Source organism: Macaca fascicularis, chromosome 4, assembly GCF_037993035.2.
Source record: "Macaca fascicularis isolate 582-1 chromosome 4, T2T-MFA8v1.1".
NCBI lineage: Eukaryota > Metazoa > Chordata > Mammalia > Primates > Cercopithecidae > Macaca > Macaca fascicularis.
Genome location: NC_088378.1, coordinates 123,985,016 through 123,998,447, shown reverse-complemented (window position 1 = coordinate 123,998,447; position 13,432 = coordinate 123,985,016). Strand labels below are relative to the sequence as shown.

Sequence of the window (13,432 nt, the reverse complement as noted above, 5' to 3'; positions counted from 1 at the left end):
CACGATCTCAGTTCACTGCAGGCTGTGCCTCCCGTGTTCACGCCATTCTCCTGCCTCAGCCTCCCAAGTAGCTGGGACTATAGGCACCCACCACCACGCTCGGCTAATTTTTTGTATTTTTGGTAGAGATGGGGTTTCACCGTGTTAGCCAGGATGGTCTCGATCTCCTGAACTTGTGATCCGCCTGCCTCGGCCTCCCAAAGTGCTGGGATTACAGGCGTGAGCCACCGCACCTGGCCAAGATCTTTTCTGTAACTACTAGTATTTGAATTTTAAAACTTGTTGACATTTTAAGCATAATTCTACAAAAGCCCAGTAGGTAAAACAGATTTTTTAAAAAAGCAGCTAATCTAATTGAATTGAGAGTGAGGGTGCTCATACCTTGTCTTCAACTTCCCTTCTAAAAAGATTTCTTGGAATACAGTATAAAAGTTATGGCCAAATAAAAAGTATAAAGGAACAAAAAATAAAAATAAAACACATAAAAGTTACAGCCAGAGGCCATGTTACCTCTGAACCTGATTTTATCATTTCTTTTCCAATTTTAAGTTGGCCTGGGAATCTTATTAAAAACAATATTGAGATTAACGGTATAAGGTATTTGGAGTTTGCAGAACACTTCTACAGGTATTTCTTAGAAACAAAAACTGTATCTTAAATGTCTACTTAAAAATGTTATATATTTTAGATGTTATGTATATAGAGAGAGTTTATAATTCAATACATGATGGTATTTCTTGGAATCCTTCAGTTTATCTGTTTTGAAAGATTCTTTTAGTAGATTCTGCAACATGCACATTATAAGCTGTAAGTTTACTTGTCCAGTAAATATTTATTAATTGCCACCCATGTACCAGTTAGAGAACTCTCCTGATTTGATTTTGTTGTTTTACATTTTTTATACTGTGCGCTGTTTTACATATACATGTTGCCCGTAGGTGCTCTTAAATTAGCTCTAGAATGGATAAAACATTTCTGAGGTATATATATATACATATATATATGTTTTAAAATATAAAACATTTTAGAAGTCTTTCCAAAGGGTATTTTCAGTATCTTCAGTTTCTCTGGAAAAGTGAAACTGGATGGCAGGTTTTTTTGTTTGTTTGTTTGTTTGTTTGTTTTTAATATCTAAGAAACTTGCATCAGCAGGAGAAGGGATAAATACTATTGATACATTAATAGAGAAATACTACACAGCATACAACAATAAAAGTAAATTTCAACATCAGTATGAATTAATCTAAATATTGAGAGGAGGGAGCAGGTCAGAAGCATACACGCAATCAGTGTATTTCATTTATATAAAGTTGGAAAGCATACCAAACCAGAAAGTGTATTATTTTAAGAATACATTTGCATGTGGCAAAATTAGAACAACAAATGAATAATAATAAATACTATAAAACTTTTTCTATGGAAGAGAGAGGGAAATAGGATTAAGGAAAGAGGGTCACTTTTTGGGATATTAGAGGTACTGGTAATATTTTATTTCTTTAGTTGACTTGGAGTTCAGAGGTTTTTGTTTTACTCTTATAATATTAGATCTTTATAGCTTAGATATCACTAAGAAATTATTGCTAAGAAGTTAGTTTTGAAATGTTACATAAAAAATTTTAAAATTCTTTCCTTAAGTATTTTTTCTTCATGAGTTTTTTCTTTTTTACTTTTTCAAGCTGTTGTTTCTACAGTATTCTCAAGAATTTTTCAAGTATATGTTGAGACTGAAAATGTCCATACTTTTGATTTAGAAATTTGATATACTAACATATTCCTCCCATTCCTTCTGTCTCATTCCTCGATTCCTCCCACTCCTTCTGTCTCCAGAATAATGAATCAGCCAAACAAAATACCTGGATATTTGGATACCAAACCACATATAAATATGAAAATTTCAGCAGCATGAAAATGGTTTAAAATTTGTGCAAAGATATAATATTGAATATTCACTTAAAGCTATAGAAAAAAGAACAACTGTATGGAAAGATTAGAAGGGAACACAGGAAGATGAAAACATGAGTTAAGGAGGAGAAACTATTGGCTAGAGTTTTTAATTTGTTTGGTTTTTAGACTTTAATGTGGTATTTAATTTTTAAAAATAGAGAGAAATTCAAAGTCTAGGTTATCTTATCAGATAAACTGTTAACTTGCCTTGTATTGTGATGTGTTGTTATTCATTTTACCAAATTGCTTGGGCTTTGAGGTTTCCAACCTGGAAAATGTATGATAGCTGAATATAGAAAATTGCTTCTGAAGGTTAGATATTCTGTCTTCATGAGCTGCTCCGAATTTACTTGGTTTCTTGATCTCAGATAGATTTGCCTTGGTTTTGCTGAATTTTTAACTGTTATATTGAACCATTCTAACTAGAGAATCTTACATTTTTCTTAATTAACATTGCTATTGCCCTTAAAAGGATTTTCCCATGAACTGGTGGGTTAGGTAACAAAAAGCCTGTAAATATCAGTCAAATAAATTATTTAATCGAAAGACTTAACAGTAATAAGTACTTTGTTTTTAGGAAAGAACTGGAAAAACTGCGAAAAGATTTGGAAGAAGAGAAGTTAATGAGAAGCAATCTAGAGGTAATTCATTTCTTCCAGCATTGAGAGTTTAGTCAGCATAAACTGGATATGTTTTTCCCAACCCAACTGGATAATTGGTTTCTGTGCGAATTATGCTATACTACTTCAGTTGGACATATACACAATGTACTTCTATTCAGTCACAAAAAAAGAACGAGATCCTGTCATTTGCAACAACATAGATGGAACTGGAGGTCATTGTGTTAAGTGAAATAAGCCAGGCATAGAAAGACAAACTGTGTGTTCCCACTTATTTGTGGGAGCTAAAATAAAAATTAAAAAAATTGAACTCATAGAGAACAGAAAGATGGTTACCAGAGGGTGACAAGGGTGTTAGTGGAATTAATTAGTGGCAAGGTATTCTTTTGAAATTGGAGTCAGTCCTCTTAAACCCTGCCTCTGCTTTATCAACTAAGTTTACATTTTGTAAATCTTTTGTTATTTCCACAATATTCACAGCATCTTCACCAGCAGTAGATTCCACCTCACAAAACTTTCTTTGCTGATCCAAAAGAAGCAACTCCTCATCTGTTCAAGTTTGATCCACTTTTAATTCTCATTCTCTTGCTATTTTTACCACATCTTCAGTTATTTTCTCCACTGAAGTCTTCAACCCTCAAAGTCGTCCCTGGGGATTGGAATCATCTTCCAAATTCCTGTTAATATTGACGTTTTGACTTTCTCCTATGAATCGTGAATGTTTGTAGTGGCATCTACCTGATGAATTTTTTTCCAGAAGGCTTTCAGTTTATTTGCCTACATTTATCAGAGGAATCACTATCTGTGGCAGCTATAGCCTTCCAAAATGTGTATCTTAAATAACAAGAATTGAAAGTCTAAATGTCTCCTTCATTCATGGGCTACAGAATGGATGTTGTGTTAGCAGACGTGAAAGTAACATTAATCTCCTTGTTCATTTCCATCAGAGCTCTTGGGTGACTACGGGCATTGTCAGCATGCATATTTTAAAAATAATCTTTTTTTTTTTCCTGAGCAATAAGTCTCAACTGTGGGCTTAAAATATTCAGTAAATCATGCTTTAAACAGATGTGCTGTTATCCAGGCTTTGTTGTTCCATTTATAGAGCATAGGCAGAGTAGATTTAGCATAGTTCTTAAGGGCCAAGGATTTTCAGAATGATAAGTAAGTGATGGTTTGCATTAAAGCTACCAGCTACATTCACCCATTGACTTCTCTCTAGTTATGGAAGTCCTAGATGGTATCTTCTTTCCATAGAAGGCTGTTTTACCTCCATTGAAAATTTGTTTCCTGTAGCCGACTTCATCAGTGATCTTGGCTAGATCTTCTGGATGCCTTACTGCAGCTTCTACATTAGCACTTGCTTTACCTTCCACTTTTATGTCATGGAGATGGCTTCTTTTCTTAAACCACATGAACCAACTTCTGCTACCTTGAAACTTTTCCTCTGCCACTTCCTCACCTCTGTTCGGCCTTCAAAGAATTGAAGAGAGTTAGGACCTCACTCTGGATTAGGCTTTGGCTTAAGGAAATGTTACAGTTGGTTTGATCTTCTATCTAGACCACTCAAACTTTCCTTCATATCAACAATAAGGCTGTTAAGCTTTCTTATTATTCATATGTTCACTGGAATAGCACTTTTAATTTTCTTCAAAAAACTTTTCCTTTGCAATCAAAACTTGGCTGTTTGGGGCAAAAGGCCAATCTCTTGACCTGCTGTGGCTTTCAACATTGCCTTCCTCTCTGAGCTTAATCATTTCTAACTTTTTATTTAATGTGAGAGGGATGTCATTATTTCTTTCACTTGAACACTTAGAGGCCATTTTCGGGTTATTAATTGGCCTAATTTTATTTTTAGGCCTGTTCTGTCTCAGATAATAGGGAAGGCCAAGTAGAGGAGGAGAGAGAAGAAAGGCTGATCAGTGTAGCAGTTAGAACACACATGACATTTATCAGTTAAGTTTGCTGTTTTATATGGACGCAGTTCATGACACCCCAGAACAATTATGATATTAACATCAAAGATCACTGATCACAAATCACCATAACATATATAATTACAGTGAAAACATTTGAAATATTGTGAAAATTGTCAAAATGTGGACACAGTGATACAAAGTGATCACATATTGTTGGAAAAATTGCATTTATAGTAGAGTTGCTCAACATAGGATTACCACAAGCCTTTGACTATAGACAATGCAGTATCTGTGAAGCACAGCAAAACGAAGTACAATAAAACGAGGTATCCGTGTAGTTGTCTCTTCTGTGCAGTTAAGCTGTTTTCATTCTTTGCTCAGGGACAGGACTGGTGGTGGTGACAGATGTCTGTGGATTCACTGCCTCCCATTTTTTTTTTTTTTCTTTTTCTCTTTTTTTTTTTGAGACGGAGTCTCACTCTGTCGCCCAGGCTGGAGTGCAGTGGCCGGATCTCAGCTCACTGCAAGCTCCGCCTCCCGGGTTCACGCCATTCTCCTCCCACAGCCTCCGGAGTAGCTGGGACTACAGGCACCCGCCACCTCGCCCGGCTAGTTTTTTGTATTTTTTAGTAGAGACGGGGTTTCACCGTGTTAGCCAGGATGGTCTCGATCTCCTGACCTTGTGATCCGCCCATCTCGGCCTCCCAAAGTGCTGGGATTACAGGCTTGAGCCACCGCGCCTGGCCTCCCATTTTTAACTTAAGAGTTTATCTTAATTCTCCACTGATGATTGGCAATTTCAACTATTTCCTTTATCTTTCTTAGCTTTCTTTTTCTCCTCACTAATGTTTATCTTCATTTGCATTATTCTTTCTGCATATCTCAGAGAAAGTTGTATCCTACCTTTTTTTAGAGATTCTTCCCATTGTTTAAGTATTTCATACTCCCTTCTGTTTTTTAATCTGCCTCATTACTTACCCTGTTTCTTTTGTCAGCAGTTTGTGGAACAAGAGAGAATTTGGGACTTGCAGTTGGAAAACCTTGGCTCTTATCCTGAGAATCAACTAACTTTTTTGTTTTAAACTGTGTATTAGTTAGGCTTAGCATTTTCTGCACCTTATCTCATTAGACACACATAACAACATGTAAGGATTATTGTTCCTATTATAAGATTGAAAAAAGTAGGGTTCGGAATGGTAGTGTTAAGGCTGCTCTTGCATTGCTATAAAGAAATACCTGAGACTGGATAATTTATAAAGAAAAGAAATTTAATTGGCTCATGCTTCTACAGGCTATACAGGAAGAAGCATGGTTCCTGCATCTGCTCACCTTCTGGGGAGGCCTCAGGGAGCTTTTACTCATGGTGAAAGGTCAAGTAGGGACACACATTTCACATGGCGAGAAAGGGAGTAAGAGAGAGAGTGGGAAGGGCCACACACTTTTAAACAACCAAATCTTGTGTGAACTTACTCATCATGAAGGGGGTGATCCAAACATGGATCATCCAAACACCCCATGATCCAAATACCTCTCACCTGGCCCAACCTCCAATACTGGGGATTACTTTTAATCTGAGATTTGGTGGGGACACAGATCCAAATCATATCAATGATTAACAGCAGTGGAACTGAAATTTTAAATATATATATATATTTTTTTGAGATGGAGTCTCACTCTGTTGCCTAGGCTGGAGTGCAGTGGTGCGAACTCGGCTCACTGCAAGCTCCACCTCCTGGGTTCACGCTGTTCTCCCACCTCAGCCTCCCAAGTAGCTGGGACTACAGGCACCCACCATCACCCCCGGCTAGTTTTATTTTTGTATTTTTAGTAGAGTCGGGGTTTCACCGTGTTAGCCAGGATGGTCTTGATCTCCTGACCTCGTGATTCGCCCACCTCAGTCTCCCAAAGTGCTGGGATTACAGGCTGAGCCACCACACCTGGCCCTTTTTTTTTTTTTTTTTGAGATGAAGTCTTGCTGTTACCCAGGCTGGAGTGCAATGGTGCGATCTTGGCTCACTGCGACCACCACCTCCCAGGTTCAAGCAGTTCTCCTGCCTCAGCCTCCTGAGTAGCAAGGTCTACAGGCATGCGCCACCACACCCAGCTAATTTTTTTTGTATTTTTAATAGAGATGGGGTTTTGCCATGTTGGCCAGGCTGATCTCAAACTCCTGACCTCAGGTGATCCACCTGCCATGGCCCCCCAAAGTACTGGGATTACAGGCATGAGCCACTGCACCTGGCCTTAAAAATGTTTTTAATAGAAGCAACCAATCTTCAGAACCTTTGTACTTCAGGATTAAATTATACTGTGTGAACTTAGGCAAGTCACTTAACCTCCTTTGGCTTTAGTTGTTGAGATAATTTATGTGAAAATACTTTGTAAAATATAAAACTTGGTTATATCCTTATTTCCAACATTATCCTCTATTGGCAACTTTACTACTTTGCATGAAAATACTTGACTTTTTCCATTATTCAGAATCAAAGAATAGCCTCCTTTTAGGTCTAGCTGCGTTCTTGATGTACTGCAGTTACTTTCTCTTTTCACTTGAGGTTCGTTTGTTGAAATATGAAAATAACCCCCATCCTCTGAAAAATAGTCTACTTTTGTGGTCTCTGATTTTTCACCTTCAATTCAGTCTGTAACCCTTGGCATCTTAGGTTAGGTTTACTGATGCCAAATTCAAGGTGTTTTCTTCAGTTCCTGCAACATATCACTTTTTTTTTTTCTACCATTGCCACTCTGTCAAAGGTTTGTCTTGGTTTAGATGATACTACATCCTATTGTTTCTAACTTCTCCATCTCCTCTTCCTTCCTTTTTTACTTTTTAAATTTTGTTTTTAGAGACAGGGAGTCACTCTGTCACTCTAGAATACAGTGAAACAATCATAGGCCACTGCAGCCTCAAACTCCTGGGATCAAGTGATCCTCCCGCCTCAGCCTCCCAAGTAGCTGAGACTACAGGCATGCACTTTCATGCCTGGTTAATTTTTCAGTTTTTTGTAGGGACTGGTTCTTACCATGTTGCCCAGGTTGATCTTGAACTCCTAGCCTCAAGTGATCCTCCCACTTTGGCCTCCCAAAGTGGTAGGATTAAAGGTATGAGCCACCATGCCTGGCCTTCCTCTTCCTTCCTTGTAACCTAAATGTAAATATTCCTTCACCGATATCCTTGGCTTTTCTGTTTGAGCATTCACATTTTGAATTCATCTGTACTCATGAATCTAATGATTAGCTCTAGTACCTCTCTGCTCTAAATCAAATTCGTATTTTCCCAGCTTGTATCCTATGTTTCTGGCTTTTTGTCCCCCCTGGATGTTTCATCATGAACTTAGATTTAGCATGTCCTCAGTTAATTTATCATCTTCCTTTCCTGTTGTTTTGATTTCCTGTTTCTCTTGATAATTTCTGTTGCTCTTATAGTCATATAGACATGGTACTTTGTACGTGGTTCTCTTCTAGTTCCATTCACTTTTAGTCCTATTACCTCCTAGTCTTTATGTCTTTATCCCCACTATATCTTGTTCTGATGCTTATTATCTTCTGCTTAGCTTTCTTGAGTACTCTAATTATCTCAGATTAACCTTTCCTTCATCGAGTACTTTCAAGAGCTTTATTTTACATGCTGAATAAAGTTCCAACAACTTACTATATGAGGTGTTTTTATATTTTGGTCCTAGTTATCTTTATTTACTTGCTGATCCTCCTCCATTGTGCCTCTTACAATTGATATGTCTGAATTTTTATTCTTACTGTGTTTTCTTGGATTGGCCTTTTGTCTCATCTTCTAATGCCCACATTCTACAGATTCTCAAGGCCCTGCTCAATTACCTTCATTAAATTGATATTAGTCTGTCTCTGATTAAAAGTAATTTAGTGGCCGGGTGCAGTGGCTCACACCTGTAATCCCAGCACTTTGGGAGGCCGAGGTGGGTGGATCACCTGAGATCAGGAGTTCGAGACCAGTCTGGCCAACATGGCGAAACCTTGTCTGTACTAAAAAATATAAAAATTAGCTGGGCATGGTGGTACACATCTGTAATCCCCGCTCCTAGGCTGAGGCATGAGAATCACTTGAACCCAGGAGGCAGAGGTTGCTGTGAGCCGAGATCATGCCACTGCACTCCAGCCTAGGTGACAGAATGAGATTCTGTCCCCCCAAAAAATGGTCTTCTTCCAAATTTGCAAGACTTGTAGTTTTGTAAGAGATGTATATATAATAACTTCCTATGTTTTCACTGTTAGAGTATGTACTTATTCTACCTGTCTTCGAGACTGTAAGGTTGTTTGGGTAGGATCCATGTCTTTTTTATCTTTGCTCATTGCTCCTAACACAGTGCTGTATACATATTAGCTATCGAATACATTATTGACAGATTAAAGTGTACATGTTAAAAGTATATCTTAAATTCACAGCATGTAACATGGTAGATATTGAGAAATTTTTAAGCGTTTTTTGACTTTTTTCTCACATTTTGTATATACATGTTTATATTCATACGTGAAAATAAGATAATGAGACAAATAAGAGGGACTTAATAGTGTTAAACTTGTATATCTGACTTAATTTGCCATAAAAATTAAGACGAGTCAAATTGTTTCTCTTTTGGATAACTTAATATGATTTTATTTTTCTAGCAAAGTCAGCTGTTACTTGGCCTCACACTGACTTGTATTACATATATATTTTTTCTTTTGTTACAGGTAGAGTTTTACCCTGTATTTGTAAAAGCACACCTAAGGCACTAAAGTTTTAGAATAATTTATTTAAAGCAGAAAGATGTCTCTCCAAAGATTAAAAGTAGTACTTTAATGTTAACGTTATACAGTATTATAATGGTCACTAAAAATGAACAATGAACATACAAAGAGAAACTCTAGCAATGTATTTGCGTGATAACTAATTTTTTTTCCTAATTTTTTGGGGTACAGGTGGTATTTGGTTACATGAGTGAGTTCGTTAGTGGTGATTTGTGAGATTTTAGTGCACCCATCACCTGAGCAGTATAATACTACACCATATTCATAGTCTTTTATCCCTCGCCCCCTTCCCACTCTTCAACTCAAGTCTCCAGAGTCTGTTGTATCATTCTTATGCCTTTGCTTCCTCATAGCCTAGCTCCCACATGTCCATGAGAACATACAATGTTTCATTTTCCATTCCTGAGTTACTTCATTAGAATAATAGTCTCCAATTTCATCGAGGTCACTGCAGATGCTATTAATTCATTCCTTTTTTTGGCTAAGTAGTATTCCATCATATATGTCACAGTTTCCTTATCCACTCATTGATTGATGGGCATTTGGTTTGGTTCCATGATTTTGCTATTGTGAATCTTGCTGCTATAAACATGTGTGTGCAAGTATATTTTTTGAATAATGACTTCTTTTCCTCTGGGTAGATACCTAGTAGTGGGATTGCTGGATCAAATGGTAGTTCTACTTTTAGTTCTTAAAGGAAATCTCTGCACTGTTTTCTATAGTGGCTGTACTAGTTTACATTCCCACCAGCAGTGTAGAAGTGTTCCCTGATCACCTCATCCATGGCAACATCTACTGTTTTTTGATTTTTTGATTATGGCCATTCTTGCAGGAGTAAGGTGGTATCGCGTTGTGGTTTTGATTTACATTTCCCCAATCATTAGTGATGTTGAGCATTTCTTCATATGTTTGTTGGCCATTTGCATATCTTTTTTTGAGGATTGTCTATTCATGAACTTAGCCCACTTTTTGATGGGATTGCTTTTTCTTACTGATGGTTTGTTGTAGATTCTGGATATTAGTCCTTTGTCAGATGTATAGATTGTGAAGATTTTCTCCCACTCTGTGGGTTGTCTGTTTACTCTGTTGACTGTTCCTTTTGCCATGCAAAAGCTCTTTAATTAGGTCTCAGCTATTTGTCTTTGTTTTTATTACATTTGCTTTTGGGCTCTTGGTCATGAAATCCTTGCCTATGCCAATAACTAGAAGGGTTTTTCTATTGTTATCTTTGAGAATTTTTATAGTTTCAGGTCTTAGGTTTTAGTCCTTAATCCATCTTGAGTTCATTTCTGTATAAGGTGAAAGATGAGGATCCAGCTTCATTCTCCTACATGTGACTAGCCAATTATCCCAGCACCATTTGTTGAAAGGGGTGTCCTTTATGTTTTTGTTTGCTTTGTCGAAGAGCAATTGGCTGTAAGTATTTGGGTTTATTTCTGAGTTCTCTGTTCTGTTCCATTGGTCTCTGTGCCTATTTTTATATCAGTAGTATGCTGTTTTGGTGACCGTGACCTTATAGTATAGTTTGAAATCAGGTAGTGTGATGCCTCTAGATTTGTTCTTTTTCCTTAGTCTTGCTTTGGCTATGCGGGCTTTTTTTGGTTCCATATGAATTTTAGAATTGTTTTTTCTAATTCTGTGAAGAATGATGGTGGTATTTTGATGGGAATTGCCTTGAATTTATACATGGTTTTTGACTGTGGTCATTTTCACAGTATTGATTCTACCCATCCATGAGCATGGGATGCGTTTTCATTTGTGCCGTCTGTGATTTCTTTCAGCAGTGTTTTGTAGTTTTCCTTGTAGAGGTCTTTTGACTCCTTGGTTAGTTCTTAAGTATTTTATTTTATTTTATTTGCAGATGTTGTAAAAGGAGTTGAGTTCTTGATTTGATTCTTTGCTTGGTTGCTGTTGGTATATAGAAGAGCTACTAATTTGTGGACATTAATCTTGTACCCAAAACTTTGCTGAATTGTTTTATCAGTTCTAGGAGCTTTCTGAAGGAGTCTTTAGGGTTTCCAAGGTAAATGATTGTATCGTCAGCAAACAATGACAGTTTGACTTCCTCTTTTTTGATTTGGATGCCGTTTATTTATTTCTCTGCTCTGGTTGTTCTGGCTAGGACTTCCAGTACTATGTTGAAGAGGAGTGGTGAGAGCAGACATCCTCGTCCTGTTTCAGTTCTCAGGGGGAATGCTTTCAACTTTTCCCTATTCAGTATTATGTTGGCTGTGGGTTTGTCATAGATGGCTTTTATTACATTGAGGTATATCCCTTGTATGCCAGTTTTGCTGAGAGTTTTAATCATAAAGGGATGCTGGATTTTGTCGAACTTTTTTTGCATCCATTAAGATGTGATTTTTGTTTTTAATTCTGTTTATATGACATGTCACATTTATTGACTCGTGTATGTTAAACCATCCCTGCATCCCTGGTATGAAACCCACTTGATCATGGTTGATTATCTTTTTTCTATGTTGTCGGATTCGGTTAGCTAGTGTTTTGTTAAGGATTTTAACATGTATGTTCATCAAAGATACTGGTCTGTAGTTTACATTTTTGGTTATGTCCTTTTCTGGTTTTGGTATTAGGGTGATGCTGGCTTCATAGAATGAATTAGGGAGGGTTCCTTCTTTCTCTATCTTGTGGAATAGTGTCAAAAGGATTCGTACCCATTCTTCTTTGAATGTCTGGTAGAATTCTGTTGTTCAGTTTGAATAATTTTTTAATTTCCATCTTGATTTTGTTTTTGACCCAGTGCTCATTCAGGAACACGTTATTTAATTTCCATGTATTTGTCTGGTTTTGAAGGTTCCTTTTGGACTTGATTTCCCGTTTTATTGTACTGTGGTCAGAGAGTGCTTAACATGATTTCAGTTATCTTAAATTTATTGAGGCTCGTTTTATGGCCTAGCATATGGTCTATTTTGGAGAAAGTTCCATGCACTATTGAATAGAATGTGTATTCTGCGGTTGTTGGATGAAATATTCTGTATATATCTGTTAAGTCTATTTGTTCTAAGGTATAGTTTAAATACATTCTTTCTTTGTTGACTTTCTGTCTTGATGACCTGTTTAATGCTGTCAGTGGAGTATTGAAGTCCCCCACTATTACTGTGTTGCTGTCTAATCTCATTTCTTAGGTCTATTAGTAATTGTTTTATAAATTTGGGACCTCCAGTGTTAGGTGCATATATGTTTAGGATTGTGATATTTTACTGTTGGACAAGGCCTTTTACCATTATATTATGTCCGTCTTTGTCTCTTTTAACTGCTGTTGCTTTAAAGTTTGTTTTGTCTGATGTAATAGCTACCCCTGCTCACTTTTGGTGTCCATTTGCATGAAATGCCTTTTTCCACCCATTTATTTGAAGTTTATGTGAGTCCTTTTATGTTAGGTGAGTCTCCTGAAGGCAGCAGCTGGTTGGTTGGTGAGTTCTTAACCATTCTGGAGTTCTGTATCTTTTAAGTGGAACATGTAGACCATTTATATTCAGTGTTAATATTGAAATGTGATGTACTGTTACATTCATTGTGCTCTTTGTTGCCTGTGTACTTGGGTTTTTTGTTTTTTGTTTTTGCTTTTTAACTTGTAGTTTTGTTTTATAGTTCCTGTGTGATTCATGCTTTAAAGCGGTTCTGTTCTGATGTGCTTCTAGGATTTGTTTCAAGATTTAGAGCAACTTTTAACAGTTCTTGTAGTGGTGGCTTGGTAATAGCGAATTCTCTCAGCATTTGTCTGAAAAAGGCTCTCTCTCCTTCATGTGTGAAGCTTAGTTTCGTTGGATACAAAATTCTTGGCTAATTGTTTTCTTTGAGGAGGCTGAAGATAGGGCCCCAATCCCTTCTAACTTATAGGGTTTCTGTTGAGAAATCTGCTGTTAATCTAATAAGTTTTCCTTTATAGGTTACCTAGTGCTTCTGTCTGACAGCTCCTATGATTCTTTCCTTTATCTTAACTTTGGATAACCTGGTAACAATGTGCCCAGGTGATGATCTTTTTGTCATGAATTTCCTAGGTGTTTTCTTTGTGCTGCGTGTATTTGGATGTCTAGGACTCTAGCAAGGCCAGGGAAGTTTTCCTCAATTATTGCCCCAAATATGTTTCCAAGTTTTTAGATTTCTCTTCCTCAGGGAACACCAATTATTCTTAGGTTTGGTTGTTTAATATAATCCCAGACTTCT

The 13,432-nt window shown here is 37.0% G+C and overlaps 1 protein-coding gene across 1 annotated transcript in view; it reads left to right on the top strand.

The window, feature by feature from the left end:
• Positions 1-13,432, top strand: part of CD2AP (CD2 associated protein) — a 152,180-nt gene that overhangs the window by 132,330 nt on the left and 6,418 nt on the right. Inside the window, exon 17 of the mRNA XM_005552787.4 lies at positions 2,522-2,585. Within this exon, the coding sequence (XP_005552844.1) occupies positions 2,522-2,585 (64 nt within the window). The remainder of the gene's footprint in view (positions 1-2,521; positions 2,586-13,432) is intronic.